We start from the raw sequence: 22233 nt of genomic DNA on the forward strand, positions 1-22233 counted from the left end.
ATATTTATAATGCAAAGCAACCCAATACAGTAGCCCTACAAAGAAATGGTACCTAAAGTCAGCGTTGATTCATTTCTGTGGTCATTTCTTTGGTTGTTTTGTGATGCTCTTGTACTGAATTGTTCATAATTGAAGGTGTTCCTCTGGGTTGGTCACCCCTGTGTACCCACATCATAAACACATGTTAATTGCCTTGCAATCCCATTAGAGCACTTTTTTAAAGTCATTATCAGCCTGTCATGTGGGCACTAATAGTTACTGCTCAGCAGCTTTATACTTTTAATTACACTATGTCTCATCATGTAATCTGGCCATCCATCAAAGCCTTTTAGTTCTTAAGTAAGGATTGAGTGTAGGTTTAAGACTTGATGACATTATTTTTTTTTCTTCAAATGTGATTTTAGCTGGACTTTAAATGTTAATGACACCAGTGTATGTCATTAATCACAGTTTATAAGAGATTCATTAATTACGAAACAATATTCTCTGTTAACCTTTTGACTGTTTACAGCGTGATTTCAGACACATCATCAGAAATTATAAAAAAAAACAAAAGGATGTCAACACCAACCTCTGTCATTCATTTTGCTGCTTATGTAAAGTGCTTAATAACAGGAGAAACATTGTGCATTTGTGTGAAAACTGATTAAGATGCATGACTTAATTTCATATTAAATCAGCCTTGGTGCAGTACCCACTTCCCTTGCTTTTGGTTGTTACTTGTCAGCTTAAACTAGTTACTTAATGGATATAATAATTAACTATATAGTTGTATAAATATAATTTAAAAAAATGTTGCTAGATGTGTATTACTAGAATTTATATTAAGTACCACATGAATCAAATACAACAGTATTAATTAAGCAGATAACTTTGGTAAACATGGAGCCTGTAATGCTCAAATCTAGTGGGTCAAATATGACACATTGATTATATATTTTAAAGCAATACTAAAAAATGCCATCCTCTGCAAAACCACCACACATTAACCAGTGCAAAAAGTTTAAATTACACCTGTTACAAGCGGTTACTGCTGTATTAAAAAAAAACAAATTGTGAGGTAGACTTTAACTGTCTGTCTCCCTGTCTGGCAGTCTGTCTGCCCACCTGTGTTGTGCCCTCTACCTCAGTACCCCTTGACTCTAGAAACATGTCCTACTTTCAGATCTGCCTCGCCTCACTTCCCTCCTTCCACTTTTTTCATTCTTTCCGTAAACCCGTCAGCCTCCTGGGAAGGCTGTATCTGGGTCAGAGATGTGCCGTGAATGGAGTCCTCCGCAGACTCTGGACAGACCCTACAACCTCCATCGATATTCTGCCCACACCCTTTGGAACATCTATTTCAAATGTGACTTTTTCTCACCCCTTGTGCCATTTCTCTGCCTGACTTGTCTCCCATCTCTGCATCAGTATGGCTGGCTAGACAATTTCACAGGATCTCTCACGCCAAAAGGGACCCCAGAGAGGGAGAGCCCGACTCCTTGCACTTCCACTCTTTCTATCTGTAGCCCCTCTGAGGCGCTTATCTAAACTCTGGTAGCTGAGATGTTTCTCTCGCTTTAACTGCGCCACTGCTGCCTTACAGTATGCTGCACCGGGGGATGCACACTGATGCATGGAACATATCTATGAATTAGTCATTTCTTACTGCTCAGCTCATTCATCAAATTCAGTTTCAGACTGTGCCACTCCCTTACTCTCAGACTGTTTGTCTGTCTCTCCCTCTGTCTCCTTCTCCCTCTCTTTGGCTTCTTCTCTCCCCCACGGATACACTCACACACACATATAGCATAACATACTGCACAGCCCACACCACAGTGGGTGGCTCGTCTTTATAAATATTGAAATAGTGGAACAGTCAGGGTTCCAGCTGAAAGCACCTTTCATTTTGCCATGCCTTCATCTCAGCATAATTGCCCCCCTTTTTCGCCTACTGTGGCAGAGTGTGTGCAGCAGGGAGTCTTAATTGTCTTAGAAATTCTGTCTTTATTCTATCAAAAATGACACAACCTTTATAAAAGCTGCTATCTGAGACATCACACAAGTTAACGCTACCTTGATTCAATTTCAGCGCTTGTTGATTGTATTTACTTTATTAAAAATAAACATTTTGATGTGCATAATTGTTACTGATCTTCCCGTTTTATGAGAGATGTCACTTGACTTGATGTCGCTGTCTCCAGGTATGACATCAGATATGAAAAAGAGGACTTCCTGCTGAGGATAAAGAAAGCAACAGTCAGTGATCAGGGAACCTTCACCTGCCTAGCAGAGAACCGTGTGGGTAAAGTGGAGGCTTCTGCCTACCTGACTATCAGAGGTTGGTAACTGTTTGTGGACTCACTTGTAGCAAAGCTCATAACCCATCCCTGATATTTTTGTGTCTCCCAAAGCAGGCCACAGCACAATCAGTCCTTTATTGCCCACTTTACGAGTGTTATTGCCCCCCTGCTGAAAGGCTGGGCCTAGCCTCAGCTTTTCTTTCATATAGCAGGCTGATATAGTTGATTGCTCCAGATCTCCAGCCAGGCTCCAGATATGAACAATCTAACCAGCTTTAAGTGAACTGTTATGACTTCTCCTGGGGGGCCCATTCTCCATCCAGCCCACTCACTCCATATTTACACGATATCAACGTGTGGAAGCTATTTCATACTAAAGGTTTATACTGTAGCAATAAAAAAATATTGCTATTTGGCAAATCAGAAACCCTCTGCTTTTTGCTCTTTTTTATTTTAACTGGAGAGCATAAGAAACATTCATACAATTTACAATAAGTAACAGTTGCCTTGAAACCAACCCATACTTTTAAGACCTGGATAAGTGCATCATACATCATCACACATACTGTACATCACAGAACTCATAACATAAACTTTCCATTCCTTCTTTATTACTTCAGACTTTATATATTAGATTCTTCTTCTCCTTCCTATAACTCACGCATGAATTGTTATGAACCCTAAAAGGATCTTCTGATCCAATATTAAGACTGCTGTTGGAGTAAAACACATGGTCGGCAATAAAGTTGGAATAAAATATTTTTTTAACTCTTTCCATGAAATGATTGCGACAATGTGATTTATTCTCGACAGTTAAAGTATATATATCTTCTTAAGACCTTACTAATCAATCTCTTCCAAACATATCACAATGAAAATGAAACCACAATTAACAGAGGTTTGTACGGTGGCCCTGAGAGCTCACAGCACTGCAACTTAAGAAAACACATGCTAATACACAAAACACAAGCAAATTGAGAAAACATCTTCATCAATTTGACAACACAAGCGCAGCATTTAGAAAGCACACTGCAAACACCACAACACAACATAAGTGTTTCCAGAGGACACTTAAAAGTGATGCACACATCTGGACACACTTGTGATATTATCACATTATTTAAAAGACATTATCACGTTATAAGATAATGATAACGTTATAACAATCATAGCTTGCTAACGTTGGTGGCCAATCAATAGCATGGTAACATTAGCGGCTGATCATAGCGTGCTAGCGTTAGCCGGCGATCAATAGGATGCTTACGCTAGCCAGCGATCAATAGCGTGCTAGGCGTAGCGGGCTAGCTAGACCAAGACCAACTCGTGCCTTTGAAAGAGACCAACTAAAACGTGTATCATTCATTTATTTGATTTGTTTGACTGAAATGTGATTCATATGAGCTAGCAGGCTGGTGCTATGTATCACATTATAACATGAAAATATCATTATCATGATATAACGTGATGATTTCAAATTATAATGTGAAAAAATCATTACCTTAATATAACTTTATAATATCACATGCGTGCGCTTTTTCTTATTTTGTTGTGTTGTGGTCTATTTGCAGCGTTTTTTTCTTATTGTGTTGGGTTGTGGTCTTTGCAGCGTGTTTTCTAAATGCTGCGCTTGCATTGTCAAATTGAGGAAGATGTTTTCTCACTTTGCTTGTGTTTTGTGTATTTGCATGTGTTTTCTTAAGTTGCAGCGATGTGAGCTCTCAGGGCCACCGTACGGGGGATTGTTATTCCAAATTTATGGGCGAGCGTGTACTTTGAGCTGTACATCCCTGTTAAGCCAGATTTGTGTTTGATTGAAATTAAATAAGACATGTACAGGAAGCTGACGCAGATCACTAATACACTGGAATGGACATTTCCAAATTTTTCCAAGAAAATGATAACTTATAAGGAAAAATAAGATGACAGTCAGTGTTTCTGTTGTTATATTTGCAAAAGCTGTTTTTCATCAATTTCACTGATTAAAACTCTTGTTAGATGAGATACTTTAGTTGCGACAATTTGTGAGCCAGGTGTCAATGATTTGAATTTTGTGGTAATTGTTATGTGCTATTCAATCATATTTAACTGAGTCTGTTCTCAGCATGCCCTTGTCAGAGGCAGTGTTGCCAACTCTTTGCCAGTGAAAGTCGCAAACACTAGCTCCAGAAGTCGCAAAAAGTCACCAGATGGTGCTCATTTGCATGTTGGTGACATCATTTAGCCTCATTTGCATAAAGCTTAGTGGTTGGCTGACTACCTGCCCGTCTGTGCACGGTGCAAGAGGAGAGAGAGAGCCCATGTTGGTGGCAGAAGAGCCATGGACAGTGACTGGAAATGAATTACAATAATAATAATTTCTTCTTTTTTCAAGTCATTAAATTTATCCTAAGAGGGTCTGAAAAGAGATTCTTGATCCACAACAGATTTGTTAAATGTGTGAATGTTTTCCTCTTGTGACATCAGTATAATTGTTCAGCCAGTGGTTTTCTGGCTCTGTTACCCTTTCTCCCCTGATGTTGCCGTGGTGCCATTTCCTTACGGCCTATGCCATCACCTGCTTTTGGTGACTGAGCTCCACCCTCCTCCTCCCCCTAAATCTCATGGATGGAAACCCAACTCCATCTCATTCATTTCTGATTTTCATTCTTTTTTTCTGTTCCTCTGTTTTACTCCTCTGCTCTCCTTCTCTCTGTGTTGTGTGTTAATCTCACCCACACCATTGTTGTGTCACCAGCTCGCCCCGTTGGTAAGTAAGAGCTGATCCCATTTTGCATGAGTTGCTCTCTTTCTTTTTTTGATCACACACATGTATGCATGTACTATTGTGGCATTCCACAAACACCTTCATTTGACTAAAATTGGACATGCATATCGACATTGTTGCTATCAACCCCTGACTCCTCCTGGCAGTTTGGATTTATCACCTCACTTTTTTTTTCAAATTGGGGGTCCAGACACAGTGTGATTGATATGCCCTAGTTCCAAAACTCAAATTGAGAAGGACGTTAAGGCACCCTGCTAATTAGTTGATATCATTCATTCTGATGTTCTGTCAGCTGGATGAATGGCTTGTGTGATTGGCATAGTCAAGAAATAGTTCTGAAAGAAATGACAAAGACCTAGTGCATGAACGTGTTAGCTTTAGCTGACATTCAGTCAAATCGTTTATTCTTTAGAACTAGGCCTTCTGTAATAACTCTGGAAGTCTGTGCAAATATATTGTGTTGTTTTTATTTACCTTTAACCTCAGAGGCACCCCAGTTTGTGGTGCGACCCAGAGACCAGATTGTGGCCCAAGGACGAACAGCCACCTTTCCTTGCGAGACCAGGGGCAAACCTCAGCCCACTGTCTTCTGGCAACGAGAGGGTAGCCTGGTGAGTAAACTGATTTTGACAAAATGTGCTTGTTTATGCATGTGTGCATGATGGAACCAACTTTGTTATATAGATTTCTGCTGCAGCATCCAGAGAAAAGAAGCTAAAATACAAAAAAATGCCAAGAATCTCACTAAAATGATCCAACCAGGGGACAGTAATATGCGGACCATTTCCACATACAGATAATAAAGTGGTCATTTATCACCAATCTACACCAGTCTGACTCGCCAATTCACTTATTAAGAGACAATGTCATGTGCAGCATTAGAGTCATTAGACATAATGAAAGCAGGCTAATGTCCTTTCCTGCCCATCAGCTTGTCTGCTTGGGGTGCAAAAACGGACAACGCTGATGCCTCAATTTCACGTCCATGACTGCAGGTTATTACAGCAGGATACCCACAGGAGTAAACTGCCATTCAGACCTAGTAGGAAAGAGACACTGACCCACTTTTGTTCATAATTGTTGGACTATGTAAGCAAATTGACGACATGTCTTCACACAGCAGACTCTCAAGTTCCTTGAGAGTCAATTGTGTTGCCCAAATGTGTAAAATACAATACATAGGCTATGCATTAGATATATTAAAGTCTTTACGACGATCAACACTTAATTTGGCAATGTTGCTGAGAATAGCTTGAGTCACTACAGACAAGAGGAAGATATAAATCGGTGTCGTCTGCATACAATGCAAATAAGAACAGTTTGAGTCTTAAATTAACCCTTGGCATACAAAAAAAATGTGATAATGTGAAAATGTTTAACAGAACATTGTCAGAAATATGATTTTAAATACTCAAGCTACTGACAATGTCAAGGATATTTGAGATAATAGTTCAAATCATTTAATTAAAGCAGTAGAGAAATTTGTGTGGGACATAATATGTAGTTCATACTAGATAAAAGAAGGAAGCCTGTAGATTTCTAATTAAGGATAGAAACTATAAAAGTATATACGCCAAAAGATACAATGTAACACAATATAAAGATCATCTGAAGAATGACATTTCTTGTACTGCAAATTGAGCCAGTAGTGGAGCATAGTTTTATTTATTGCATACAGATCATGTACAGATTAATGAGGCTTTGTGAAGATATAGTATCTGCTCAAAACAACTCAATGGTGAATTTTACAGCATTTAGATGGAAAATGTCCATGTCAATAAGAAGGAAAAGGGGGAAAAAAGAAAATTCTTCTTTAAAGGACATTCCAGTTCCTCGATTTTATACCTTTGGGCTACCGAACAAGTATGCCATCCCATTTTATTGACATTACTTCCCTCTTTCCCTCCCTGTAGGATCTTCTGTTTCCCAACCAGCCAACCCAGGGAGATAGCCGGGTTTCTGTGTCTGTGAGTGGAGATTTGACCATTTCATCTGTGCAACGCTCTGATGCAGGGTATTATATCTGCCAGGCCCTCACCGTAGCAGGCAGCATCATGGCCAAGGCCCAGCTTGAGGTAGCAGACGGTAAGTCTGGACACACACATGATAAAATATGAGAGCTACTTTTATTTGTTACAGTGTGTGTTTTAACAGTACCAACATGTGCTAATAGCAATTATGTTTCAACATTTGAAACCAACATTCTGTTGTTACGCCCTGTTAGGTTAATTACTTTATGAATCAGAAAGCACAGGCACAGTATTAGTGGATACGAAACATTATTGTATTGTTGCATGGCTCAATGCACCAGTAATTTCAACAGAATGAAACCATTACTTTTCCCTCATGCTATCATCCAGAGGGATTTCTCCTAATAGCTCTTAGGTGACAGAAAACACCATTGCTTTATTTAATGATTTTTAAGAATCATGGAAAATGTCTAAGCTTTCAGTGACAGCTGTTTGGAATTCCAACTGCTCTCAACAGCCAGTGTCTTCTTCATGTTCCCGTTATGATATTAATTAGACTTTAGTGTGTGGAGCCATCAAATACATTTAACTTATCTTCTTGAAGTCACAGGTTTGTTTTAGCACTGTTTTAATAATTATTTTAATTATAATTTGAGAGCCTGGTCACTAGTATTATGTATTTGTATTTGATGCATTTTCACTGTGATGTGTAACCCTACAAAAACACACATATGTTTGCAGCAGACCTAATAGAACAATTATTGCTGCTATATCAAAGGCTATTCGTCACCCCTATATACTCCGATGCAAAGATGGATCTATATGTTGTAAAGGCCAGTCACCCACAGCATGCGTTCCATTATCACCTCAAAGTGGTAGATGTGAATGGTCCAAAAAGATGGAAACTATGTAAAATAAACTGTCTCCTTGATGGAGAGAAACTTAATTTATTTATTTATTTATTTTTGACAAAGCTTTAATGTCAACATTAAGTGCTGAGCCGCTGCCAGCTGGGAGCTGTTTATGCCTTTCTCTCCATTTGTTTCTTGGCTTTTTCTCCCACACATTATTAAATTAACATCAGTTGAAATGTTTTTGGAGAGGAAATGACTCCTGTTCTGTCACTCAGAGGAGATGGATCGATATCAAAATGTTTGGTGCAGAACATGAGGAATGGGAGGAATGCGATTGATAGATGGCTGTGAACGGAGACTCGACTTGATACCAAGCTTGATGTGACGTTTTATAGCATTACTCAAGATTAGGGGTGTCCAAGAAAATCCTGCAATGGATGTAAACTTTCTGAAAGCCCAGATATGGACTAGTGCGCCACACTGGTGTTGAGGCGGATGTGTGACTGACAGGTTCATTAATTATACAGTCAGACTTGAGAGAAAGATACGTGCTGCAACTTAAAGATGAAGATACAGTGATTCTACAGTGAACACTGTAAGAAAGAGTCATGCACTCTGATGCACATACCCCACTGCATACAGTAGCATGCAAACTGAGGAAGGCTGTTTGAGAGAACTCAAGCAGAGGCATTGAGCCATTTTGATTTGCTGAAAGTTTTTTGGAACCTGAGATCGCTCACAGTGCACAGACAGTTGAGATGTAGCAGAAGTGTTTTGACAGTTTGACATGAAAACTGGGTCAGCATTACAATCCAGTGTAACTGCTGGGAATCCAAGCTGACCATGGCCATTGCCCTCCACCTAGGAGCATGCTACACTATTTTCAAAGCCCTATTCCCAGCCCACAAGCGGTGAATATTTGATACTAGATATATTTTGTGTGTGGTATTGCTTCAACCTGTCCAAATGATTCCTACGGACACTGAGGATGCCTGGAGGCTTAAGCAGCTACTGGTGTAATGCTCCATCAAATAGACATTTTCTGTAATGAGGCCTTGTACTAAGTCTGAAATCCAATCTTATTTCAGTTCAGAATGACATTTAGGATTTTGGTTTTGCAGAAACATGTTTCTTTACTGCATTTAGCAAAAAAACATCTTATGTTGGAGATATAAGGAGAGTATCGATTTTCCAAGTTAAGAATCCTAAGCAGCGGCACTGTTGTTAAGTCTGCATGGTAAAGATGGTGAAGGTGGGGAACAACATAAAGACAGGATTTCTTCAGATAAGATGGGAGGAGGAAGAGAGGTTTTTTTCCTATCTTTGAAATTTAAGATAAGATCAGAGAATAAGTTAGGACCTTGAGAGTTAATTTTCTACACAAGTCTATAGCAGTGATGTGGTGGTATTTGTAGAAATTGATGCTTGGATTAGATACGCTCATCTAATCAATGTTTTAATAATTAACATTCATTCAGTACCATGCACACAGCCAGTAGTTAGGTTGCATATTATCCCTTTATCTAAAAACCTACTGTAAAACAATACCATTTTTTTCTGCAGCCTCTGGTCTTGATAAGTGATAAGCAATCTCAAAAAGCAGCATTTTATTATTACTTTTGTCACTAAAGCTGCAGTGTATGATTGCATTTCTTACAGGACTGAAGCTAAATTAGGAAAAGCAATAATATGTTGTTGTTGGCTCTTTGATCGCTTGGGGGTAATGAATGCTATACAGCAGATGTAATGTTTTCCTGAAAATACAATACAGGGCTGTCTATCTTTAGCCAATATAAAGACTAATTTTATGCTCAAACGAGGCTCAACATGAAATACTGATTGGTAAGCATTCATTCCATGTTCATAACACATAACACACAAATCCCACTAAATACTTCTCATCAGCACAATGTAGATGTTCTTATGTTGTCACATAAATGCAAACAATTTAACCTTCTTTATCCCTGACATATCACATATGGTTGTGCTGACTATACCCACACCTAGTTGTACTTTTCTCTGCTATTCTGCTTGAATTGCCTTGTTCCTCATTGTGCTGAAGGAGGTGTGATGAAAGATAAGGCAGGGGGAACCTGCTGTAAACACTTGTACGAATGGAGACAGACCTGATAACAGTGGAGAGCAGCAGTGAGGAAATTGGAAGCGGGGGGTAGTTACAAGGCCTAGAGAGCTTCAACACTCCAGAAATTACTGTTGCAGAGTGCAGAGGCTGTTTTCTGGATGATATAACATGCTTTAAAAAGCTTTAAAAGGGAGACATATTGTTGTTCTGCTTGGCATGCTAATTCAGAGTTTAGTTTAGTTTTGTGTGTGTGTGTGTGTGTGTGTGTGTGTGCCATGAGTCAGAGCAGGAAGAGCGAGGACAGGCATGAATGTGTTGAGAGGTGTTATAAAGAAGGTATGGTAATTAGCACCACGGGTGAAGCATCGTTAATCCTCACCTAGTAATTAAAGCTCAAAGGTGTGATGCAGTGCCATGAGCACACTGCCTTACTGTGGAAAAGGCTCACAAAACAGTCACTTCCTCTCACAACAAATCCATCAGATTGAACCCTAACATCTTGGGCCTGCAGTCACTAATGCAATTACTACTATCACAAATTAACGCTTTGTGATAAGGTCATTCCCCCCCCCCACCCCAACAATCAGGCAAAATCTAACCAATTACGATAGAGAGTCATTGCTCCATGCCAAGACCATGACATCAAAATTACAGTGGTACAAATGTGTGTGTTTTTTTTAAAAAGTAACACCTGTTCCTTAATTGTTATCCTTAGCCCTGAAGGACCGCCCTCCACCCATTATCCGACAAGGCCCGTCCAACCAGACGCAGGCGTTGGGAGGTGTGTCCCTGCTCAGGTGTCAGGCGTCAGGGGACCCTGAGCCCACGGTCACTTGGCGAAAGAATGGTGCCAGTCTGCTTGGAAAGGACCCACGATTTTCCCTGCTGGAGCATGGCAGCCTTCAGATCCAGAATACCAGGGTGGGTTGTAGTGGATAACATATACACAGGAGTTAGCATGCAGCATTGTACGTGTACAATTATGTGGCTAAATGGTAGACTGATACTAATACTTATTGTAAAGACTTAAAAGATAAGTCCGGGTGTATTGGAATTCAGAATAGAGTATAGAAAAGATTTTTTTTACATTAGGGATGTTACAGTTTAACATAGTTACAATACAAAGTATAAAACTGATGTGTGTACAGAGAGTTTGTAGCTATTGCTAATTTTCAACTCTTGATCCTAGATGGGGTTATACATGAACAACAACATAATCAGCACAAAATGATACAAATGATGCTTAAACTACATTTCACAATGATAAAATACATATACACTATCAGCATAATAGGATATAAAAACTCCATTACACAGTATACTAAAGATCATACCACAAAGTCAATCCTGTCTATCATTATATGTAACACATTCAGGTCTTATCTTTTTAAATTTGGCCATTAACTCTGTTGCACCAAAGTATTTGCAGAGAACTGGGAAAATTGTGACTTTGCTACAATGACCACATATATACAGGTCTGCAAATTTCATGGTTATAAGGTTATAATTAGCAAGTAATGTATTTTAAATGTATTTTGTAATTAAATAAATGTTAATATTAGTTATTATTAATATTACCTAATTACCATTTCATGGTAATCAATCAATCAATCAATCAATCAATCAATCAACACTTTATTTTGGACTCAGGGGCGGTCCATATAACAATAAAATAAAAAACACAATGATAAAAAAATAAAATAAAATCAACAAGACAGAAACAAAAAGGTTAGTTTCATACTTTGTATTGTAACTATGCTAAACTGTATCATCCCTAATGTAATACAATTATATTCTAATATTAACATTTGTTGGCCTGTAATATAATAAAATGATGGTCATTAACCAATATTCCAAATTTGATTATGGTCCTGTAAACAGCATATTCCTTTTCGTTATTCCAAATTAAGCTTTTACCAAGATTCCCTTCCTTTTTGTGGTACCTGAAGTAGCACAAGCTATTGCAGCAATTTAAGTTTTTACTGGCCATGGTTCTGTCAGATCCTGGGGATTAATTATTAAAAACAAAGGACTGTTAATTAATCTTTCAGAAAATGTTTTACCCCGAAATGAAAATAATCATTTCCTACTCAGGGCCATATCAGCTGAGTCCCCTGTAGATGTGTGCCTGCAAATAATCACAGTGTGCACACATTTTACATTCTGCTTAGATGTTTACAATGCAGTGTAATTTTTCTTCTTCTGTGGCAAGGACATCTATAATGTTACATTATTTACCTTAAGCATACCTTCTATTGTCAATAAAACCAGGGATAATGAAAGTGTCTTCATATTGTGCATACACAGAAACACACAAACGGAAAAACTCAAGCACACTTTTGTTTTTGTGTTTGTACATCGCAGCCTTGTATTGCATGTGAAAGAAGAAAGAGAATTTCTTTCATCTGCCTGCTCATGTCAGCTGAATGTAATTCAAATGGACAAGTGCAGTCGGGTTGCTTCTAAAAGATGAATAGCGAGTATTGATTTTTATAAGTCGTTAAATGCTGCTATTTAGTCTGAATCTCTGAGGCTGCAGTTAGACTCAAGGACTCAAGGACAGGGACAAGTAAGAGGAGTCTAAAGGGGGTAATATAAGAGAGGAAGTGCAATATACAGTGTCCTGTCACAGTGTCAAAGTGCTCTTCCTGTGTCACTCTCTTCTTCTCTCTCTTGAGAGATAGCACAGTTCTGAGTGGCTCCAAAGGCATTGGCAATAAAAAAAAAATAGATTGTCATATCTCTTATTCCCTGTGTCAGCACTGACGATGATAATGTTGATGGCTCTGGGAATAGGGGGTGACCATTATTGGAGGAAATCAATTAAGAAAATTAATGTAAGCTCTTACTGGGCTCTTTTTATTTTTCATTGGCCGGTGTTAAAGTTTCCTCATCCACTCTCCGGCTTTTCTCGAGCCAAATGCAGGCCAGTGGAGGTTAATGCATTTTTACTGTACTACAGGCTGCAAACCTACTTCAAAAGCCCAGAGTGACGCAAGAGCTTGTATAAACCATCAGGGATCAGAGTTACAAAGACTATTGGATTCAGTGGAACACAGCGAAAGAGCACAGCCTGGAGTTCTGTATTAACTGTATGAGAAAGAAAATCTTTATCAGTCAAGTTCATAGAGATAGTTTCACCTAAACATCTGGTTAAAAATGCTGAATTTGTTTTCTTTTAAAACCCTGAAACAGCTGTTTCAGGGTTCAGAGAGTAATTTTACAGACTAAACGGGAGCTTTTTTGAGCTTTGTGATCTTTCTTCCTTAGCTGTCTGATGTGGGGCTGTACACCTGCGTTGCCACCAGCTCTAGTGGAGAAACATCATGGAGCGCCTACTTGGATGTCAGAGGTCTGCTTCATTGGAAATAATTCATATGAAATATTAACACAGTTTTAATGCATATAAAGCATTATATTGCTTGATATGATTTGCATTTGCAGGTATTAATTTTTGTCTCTCTATGTTTCCTCCTCTGTCAGACTCCACTGACCTCTTAGACTTCATGTCTCACAACGCAACGGCCCTCCCGGGGCCACCCTCCAAGCCAGAGGTCACTAATGTGACCAAGAGCAGTATCTCGTTGTCATGGAAACCGGGGCCAGAGGCGGGCTCCCCAGTGTCCTCCTATGTCATCGAGGCCTTTGGGTATGTCTGTGACCTATGGCCTCCAGCTACATTTAGTGACCCCAAACTTTCACTGTGGGTGCTTCCGTGGACAGTTTCAAGCAGAACATTCTGGATTGCTTACAGTTAATTTTACAAGAAAAGTCCTCTAGTATTTAAATTTCAATGCTAATTATTTCGCAAGCTCACTTCAAGCAGAAAATGATTGGCACATTAAAATTAGTTTTTTTTTTCTTTCCTTACCAAATAGTAGACTAAAAGAAATGACTACAAAGGCATAGCATGTGTCCTGATTGTTAGTAACTCTTTTTGACAGGAAGTGTTTCTAAAGATTTGATAAGCAAGTACGGCATGTCATTACTGTGTGACATGTGATTTTTGCTTCCAGTCTTTATGAGCACAGCCTACCAGTGCCTCCCAAAACGAAATGTCTAGATCTCTTCTATAGTGATGAAAAGATTCCTCCTAATTAATTCGATTTAATCATGTTCTCTCTACAGTCAGTCAGTGAGTAACAGCTGGCAGACAGTGGCAGACCATGTGAAGACCACAAACTTCACTGTCAAGGACTTGCGACCCAATACTGTCTACCTATTCATCATCAGGGCAGTCAATGCTCAAGGTCTTGGGGACCCCAGCCCCATGTCTGAGCCTGTCCGGACTCAAGGTAAAGAGATCAGATATGTATTATAATGGATTCTTCGCGATAAGCGTTAATATTCAACTCCTCATGCCTGCGTTTCTTTCTCTCTCCCAGACATAAGTCCCCCAGGACAGGGAGTGGACCATCGTCGTGTGCAGAAGGAGTTGGGAGACGTGGTGGTCAGCATGCATAACCCCGTGGTCCTTAGCTCCACTTCAGTGCAGGTCACATGGACTGTGAGTATATAACATTTTTGAAAATGAACATTGATTTATATTTGTTTTACCTTCCGAGCTGTAAAACAAATCTTGCCGAAGCTTGTTTGGGAACTTTGTACTTGGCATGTCACTATGTTTTGGATTCGTTGGCACATGCACGGAATAAACACTGAAGGATGGCTACACATTCATAGTCTGAGCAGCTGGCGCTCCATCAATTTAGAATGGCTTGAAGTGATGCAGGAATCAAGACAAATGTTTCTATTCAGGACAAATACATCACCATTAGGTGCTACATGTGTCACTTCTGGAGGCAGTTTGCAGTCAGCCCTTTATCTGGGAAATGTTATTTCTGTCTGATGGCAAGGTGTCCCTACTGTCTGCTGCTGTAGGTTAATGACACACCCAGGATAGGCTTACACCATGTATCTGCTATTTCATGCTTGTCTGTACAACAACCGTGTGCTGTAATGCTGCTCGCATACTGACAGTGATAGAATAAAGCTGCGTTCGTGGTCGATCTGAACTGGCACATGGACATTATTCGATCCCAAAGCAGCAGAAGAAAAACTACAGTCAGTGGTTGTTTGACTTAGCAACACGTTAAAACTAAAGGAACATAATTGGAAGTGATTTTAGACTCTGATTTTAATTATTATTCTCATTCTAACAAGGTCATTAAAACATCCTTTATTTCATCTTCAGAATAGAGTTAATGTCAGAACTGTTATTCACTAAGAAAGATGCTGAAATACTCACCAAAGCTTTTATTACTAGCAGTTAAGACCATCATTGCTCTTTTTATTGGAAGGACATAAAAATAAAAGAAACAAAATGACAGCCCTCCTTACAACAAAAGGTCATTTTATCTTTCAGCCAGATCACAAAGTTCTTCCAACCCTCTTCTTTTTAAATAGCAGGCTCTTTTAGTATTATTTAAAAAGAAATTAAAGACATTTCTTGTCCATCTGGCTTTTATATTAAGCAATGTTCTAACCCTTTTTTTTTTTACTTTTTTTTTTTATTCCTGTCATTTACTTTTTTATAGATCTTTAATTTCTAACATGTTGTTATTATCTTGCAAAAAATATTTTATTGTTATTTATTTTAGTTTTGTCTTTGTTATTTCATATTTGCTCTGTGAAGCACTTGTTTGTATCATATGTGCCATGTAAATTAAGTTGTAAAGAGTTAATTGATTGGGCTCAATTAGCAGGAAACTCACTCATTCATAAGTCAATGTCAAGTAAATCAAAGTCATTTGTGTTCACTGCTGGATTTGGTGTGAAGTCTTTGTCGTCCTGTAAATGTTCTGTGGGAAAAGTTGCACAAATGTAGTTTTCCCATTTCTGCTTGCATAACTCATTAAACTTTAATTGGATATGTTACTCTGTTAAATGCCAGATGACAAAACTGAGATGCTCAACAAAGTGTCACTCACTTAGTTGTATCCATAACTGATTCCAGACTTCATCATGATTAATTTTGCAGCTATATTTTAAGACAATGCAAGAAGAAAAATAGGAGAGTGAACACATTTTGATCCATGGCATCAAGCATATAAATCATTTTTTCAAGAAACATAGAGGCATAAAAAACATGATTGGCACTACATCTTTAGTTCTGAGTGGCTTGACTTTCGGATTCACAGATCATTATGTTATTGATGTGGACTGCTACTACATAGAGAAAGATAAAAGAAGAAGAAAAGAGATCATCTTAATATATTTTGACTGGTCTGATGATAAACAGCTGCTTTATATCACTTGTAAAAGCCTTTCCTTGCTTCTGCCCTTGTTAACAATCCATTACTATGAGTTGTATGTGTTACATATTTTACTCTTCCCCTGAAATGCTCCAGCAAAAACAGAAAGAAAGTCTGACTGACTGTTTTGATCCAGTATTTTGAGTCCAAATTATGCTGAGGGTCTGACTCAAGGGTGCTGTTTAGCTTTGGCAAATAGACTACAACTCTCTTCATGTGGTTTCTTGCTCCTCTGCTACTAATTAAACTGTATGATTAACTAAGCGTGCATTGTCGCTGACAGAAGACACAAAGTGAATGCTGATCCACAGCTCTGAAGCACTTTACACACAGATGTATGCCACCTCCCACATCATTACCGTACAGCATGTCTTCATCCCGCTCACTCTCCTTCTCCTCTCCTCTCAGGTGGAGAATCCATCCCAGTTTATTCAAGGCTACCGTGTTCTGTACCGGCAGACTTCAGGGCTGCCCTCCCCAGGGCCATGGCAGATACACGACTTGAAGGTCGCCTCAGAGAGGGACATAACTCTCTCCGGTCTGAAGAAAGGCATCGTGTATGAGATTAAAGTGCGGCCATACTTCAATGAGTTCCAGGGTGCAGACAGTGAATCCATGACAGCCCGCACCATGGAAGAAGGTAAGCGACAAATTAATTCACATTCCTGACCAAAATCAATTTCTCTGCTGACTTTATGTTGCAAGAAATATAAGATTTAGTTACTTATGCATGAGCAGATGCTCTTGTGTAAATGGTTTTACCCACTTTTATATTTAGTTGCCGCTAGTAATGGCTTCATGGCTAGATAGTAACGGATAATGGCATTTCAAGTACACCCGCCCACACACGCATTCTGCTGCAGTGCCATGTCCCCTGTGCATGAAAACAGGTCTCCCAGACAGCGCAGTAGGGGTCTGTGACAAGCCCAGGCCTCTGTGGGTTTGTGGGCAGAGGGGGGAGGGCAGAAACTGTCTCCTTTGACATAAGCTCAACTCTCTCTCTGCTCCTCTGCGGACCCCTGCTGCCATGTCTCCGTCACGCACCAACCAGACCTGCGTGATACACTGTTTCAATCTGGAATTTATAATAACACTTCTTGGTGTCATCCTATCATGCAGATCAAACGATCAGTTGCAAAATCTTCTAAGGTTAACTGTCTGTTTCACAGATTAGTGTAACGTAACATGATTTTTATCCATAATGTATTTGTAAAAAATGGATGACTTGCAGTATAATTTGAATAACTAACTATAGCCCTGACAGCTTGTCCCCAAGTGATCAAATCAAATCTGAATACATTTACTTGATACACAACACTTAAGCGTATCAATATCTCTGACGTTCATCTCAAATATTCATCCATAAATCCAGTTAAAATACAAAAAAAGATACTCCCTATAACTACAGAACATGCCTAAGAATGAGTGTTATCTGTCCATCCATGGGTATATTAGAAACAGGAAGGGCTAATCGCTAAGTCAGCATACCTTTAATCCTAAAATGTAAAGAACTATTAGTTAAAAAATAGGACTCAAGTTTTCTCAAAGCCTGCAAATGGAGATTGTAAAGAGTCTCAATACAGTAGCTGTTTCTAAAGTCCTAAATGTGCTTTGGATTACAAGGCCCTGGGGTCGGGATTGTTTCCTCAAAATAATGTTTCCAAGGTCAAGAATGAACTTGCATGCTTGTGTTGTGCCTGCTGGCTGGGCAGGAGGACCCCTCCATGTAGTTTATTACAGTCATGTGCTGCACCAGCTGGACTGTGTGGAATATGGTTTGTACTGAACTGAGAGCAAGTCATGATGAGGCCATTAATGCATCTTTCTCACAGTAGGAGGATAAGGATGGGTATGAACAGGGCATACAAAGAGAACTTCATCTCACTGTAGCCCAATTAAAATGGCCACTCTGGATCACTAGGGTCTTTGTGGACTGGGGCACATGCTCTGGTTACTTGGTATCCTGGAAACAAGGCATCAGGGTAAAGGAAAAATTGGCTTGATCCACGATACTCCAGAGGCCGGAAATGTGCTGGTCTGCAGAATTATGAGAAAAACAGTCTATCCATCAAAGGCAGATTGGGAAGGTGCCACTGCCTTTGTGAAAACCTAGCGGAGGGCATCTTTGGGGTCTCAGAGGTCAAAACAGCTGGTGTCTCCCACTGCATACAGGGGAAAAGTGTATATTAAGATTAATGATCCTCACATCCTTTTGATGAGTTGTTGGTGTGAGCAATGCAGCCAGAGGCAGTAGACTCAGTAACGTCACCGTCATCACTCTCGTCCATAGGGTCCTCAGACGTCCCACCAGTGCCAATGGCAAATCAAAGGAAATGCTATGGTGTGCTAAAGTCCATAGCTGCTAAAATGATGATATACTGATATTATGAGACCATGGCAAGAGGGTCAGAGTTTGGAATAGAATTCCATGATTCTACTAGATAAGATTATTTTTTCATCACACATGTGTTATATGGGGACAGGTATGTAGACATAGAAATGTTTGCTAATTCATGAATAATTAGCCTAATTGATGCACTCATTTGCATAGCAGGTTATGTTAACCACCCGTATAGCAGGACATTAAGCAGCTTAAGTGCCTTTTGTTTAATTGCACAGCTGTGAGCAAAAACTGAAATGTTTCCTCAGACATTGGAAGCATTGATTGCTTAAAATTGCTCCGTTCATCAGTCTTAATATCAGTATTAGTCGCATTATTAAGAGCATACTCTTTGACCTTTTCCGCTGTTGTGACCATTTATTGTAATGTTATCCTGAGTCATTACTGGTATTGTAGCCATTATTCATCCTCAGGGATTGTTATACGGAAATTGCAGAACTACACTTAATGGTTCCTGTCTTCTCCTAATGTACATCTTGGACTGACTGGGCAAGATCCAGCAGTTTGCTGAAGCAGCATCACTGAAATGACATTTGGAAATCTGGTGCTCACTTGCTTGAATGTGCACTCACATTAATTTAACTAAAATATGTATATATACTGTAGTTTTAGTTAACATTTTCAACTCCCTATAGATGCCAGAGTCCTTGGCCAACATACTTTCAGAGGCTGTAGCTTTTAAGATAAAGTGATGATGGGTTACTGGTGTCATACTAAATTAGAAGATGTAAGGAATCCATTAGTACCATGTCATAATATCTTGTCTCTACTTGGCACTGGTTAACTAGACATCTCTAGCATTCAGATGATGTATACCTTTCTAGGGTATACTAACAAAATGCTCACCATGCAATTGCATTTCCAAAAAAAAAATATATATTCTTACAGTAATCTCCAAAATGCCAAATGTTAGATTTTAGATACTCGCTTAAAGCATGGATTTTTTTTTTTATGTGGTAGTTTTTTTTTTTACCATTGTCATCTATTTTCAAGTGGAAAAAAATGTTTAAATTTAACACCAAAGGTGTCTGACAAGTGCTATCAACCCAATAATTGCTGATGAGAAATACTTTAACAGCTAGATTATTTTCTTTCTGTCTTTAGCCTTTTTTTAAATCCTTTTTATATTTAGACTGTTGTGCTTTTAACTTGTAGCACTTTGAGATTTCCTTTAATGTAAAGTGCATTATAAATAAAATGTATTATTATTATTAGTAGTAGTAGTGGTTGTAGTAGAAATATGAGAAAGACCATCATATACTTCCATTATAATGTTTTAAGCCCTTGTACATATAGAAACATTTTACACACACTGTCATACCATGAGGGCATGATTGACGATCTGTCAAACTTAATGCATATTGTTAGTAGTCACTGTAGCCTTTTAGTAATTATTCTGTGTTCATATGTAAAAGTCCATCCTCCGGCTCCTGAACAGTTTTGTATCCATGATTTCTTTTCTCTTTTTTTAAAGTATAAACTAACTAGAATGCTCCAACACTGGTGGAAGTTTCCAATTTTTGATTGTTTGTTTTATTCCTCAGTAGATTTATGAATATAATTTGATTTTGTGAAATTTGGCCTACAGAGATGATGGATTGCCTTAGAAATTAAAAACTGGAGAGTCACAGAGAAAATCCTGTTTTGTTTTGCTTTTTCAGAATATTGATAGGCAGTCCAAATAATTGCTTATGGCTGACTTTATTCTACTACAATCAACCTGCATTTATACTTCTTAATTTTTGTTTAAAGCAAAGGCTATTTCTATCCATACCAGATGGTATTTCAGCATAAATATGTCATGTGTAGGAGTTTTAAATTTTTTGGCTGTCTTGTCATCGAATGAGTCATTTTGCTCTCCGAACAGTAGAATTATCACTGTATTTTGACAGTACATCTGTGCAAGTTGGTTTAACAGTAATTGCTTCAGAAAGTCAATACAATCCACATGGCTGAATATAGATATCCTCAAACAGGGTTGAGTCAATTTGTTAAATGTAATAAAAATAAAGTGCCTCTCATATGGCAGATTTAATTCCTTTGTACTGCCGGGTTGTCAAATATTTTGCTGATGTGCCATATCTGTTTAGAGCCTCTCTTTTAAGCACATGTTGAATCACTCAAAGAGATTTGTTTCATCTTTTCAAAAATCTATTGTTTTGCCATCATTGACTAAATGAGTTAAATGGTACAGATGCCGAATGCTTTTTCCAGCTGTCAGAAGATAAGAAGAGTTGTGTCTCAGAACTAGCGCAGACACTCATTCTTATAGGATGGCCTGACTTTATTTCTCTACCAATACAATCGCTGCTTGCTGTTGCCTCCCTAAGACACACATGCCCATGTTCATTGCGTTTCTCTCCAACCATCTACAGAACTAATCCCATCTGGAGAAGTCACAGTAACCATGTTGCTCTCTGGCCAGGTGGCAAACAAGACAATCCTGTCATGGCCCACCTGCTTTGGCTTCTCTGCACCGCTGTGGCATTCAGTACCCTGCTTACATGGATCCACTGCAGATAGCATTATTTTTTCAGTTCCTTAATTGAGTTCAGAGTAGTTATTTCATTCACTCAGTCAGAACATAATGATAGTTTTAATGGGAATCATGAGAAACTGTGTGCCCAGAGCGGGTTATGTAGTCCGTTCAGTGAGAGATGATGATTTGCTCAGTTGCATAGACATGGTGTTTGCCTCCTGCTGCCTGCAGTCTCTTTAAATCACCAATCTGCCCATGCAGGTTATCAGGCCAGTTTGATATATTTAAAAAAAAATCACTCATTAAAGAAGGAGTTTGAATTTGGCACTGTAGCGCTACATTTCTGTTGACAAGCCATCTCAGAATCCTCATTATAATACATCGTTACTGACATATTCATTCAGATGAGACATGCAACATTGAATACAGCTACTTTGAATGCATTTACACATGGTCATAATGGCTTTAGACTATTATGGGAATGATGGTATCTACTAGGCTTGGCCATGTTTTTTCTTGGCTGAAGAAATTCACTTGTATTTTAACTTGCTGGTCTGCTCGGAATAGTAATTGTACATGTAATTAGTAAAGGAGAATGTGAACCTCAAATGCTGACTGTGTATTACTTATTATGCCAGTAAGTTTATAGAATCTTAAACTCAATATAATGAAAGAATGGTGCTTTTTTTTTAGGTCCCAGTGCAGAAAACAGAAAAAAGTCCTATCATTAAGATATGAAATTGAGATGAAGTGCTCTGGTAGCCATCTGCCACGCTGGCTTAGAGAGGACCTTGTTGTATGAGTTGCTGTATGAATATGAGTTGAGGTAGTGAGTGAGACAAATCCCTCTTTGAAATAAAAAAACAGGAGACGCTTTTCAATATGCTCCATGATTTTCTTCTCTGTTTTTGTATGTGTTTTTGTATTCTGTTTTTTTAATCGTTTCACCGCTCTTCACCCATCAGCACCTGGTGCGCCTCCACAGCTAGTGACAGTGTTGACAGTTGGGAGCCATAACAGCACATCCATCAGCGTGTCATGGGACCCTCCTCCCTCCGAGCAGCAGAACGGCATCATCCAGGAGTACAAGGTAAAGATCGAACTGCACCTCATATGCTGTAGAAAAATGGAATATTTCAGTAATGT

At 38.9% G+C, this 22233-nt stretch overlaps 1 protein-coding gene across 1 annotated transcript in view; it reads left to right on the top strand.

The window, feature by feature from the left end:
• The window catches only part of LOC131986685 (roundabout homolog 2-like), an 86900-nt gene that overhangs the window by 49900 nt on the left and 14767 nt on the right, over nucleotides 1–22233 (top strand). The window contains exons 6-15 of the mRNA XM_059351754.1: nucleotides 2184–2320; nucleotides 5533–5657; nucleotides 6960–7131; nucleotides 10669–10874; nucleotides 13224–13305; nucleotides 13437–13602; nucleotides 14082–14248; nucleotides 14339–14460; nucleotides 16616–16847; nucleotides 22053–22177. Coding sequence (XP_059207737.1) covers nucleotides 2184–2320; nucleotides 5533–5657; nucleotides 6960–7131; nucleotides 10669–10874; nucleotides 13224–13305; nucleotides 13437–13602; nucleotides 14082–14248; nucleotides 14339–14460; nucleotides 16616–16847; nucleotides 22053–22177 — 1534 coding nt within the window. The remainder of the gene's footprint in view (nucleotides 1–2183; nucleotides 2321–5532; nucleotides 5658–6959; nucleotides 7132–10668; nucleotides 10875–13223; nucleotides 13306–13436; nucleotides 13603–14081; nucleotides 14249–14338; nucleotides 14461–16615; nucleotides 16848–22052; nucleotides 22178–22233) is intronic.

The sequence above is a fragment of the Centropristis striata genome, chromosome 15, assembly GCF_030273125.1.
Source record: "Centropristis striata isolate RG_2023a ecotype Rhode Island chromosome 15, C.striata_1.0, whole genome shotgun sequence".
Lineage (NCBI taxonomy): Eukaryota > Metazoa > Chordata > Actinopteri > Perciformes > Serranidae > Centropristis > Centropristis striata.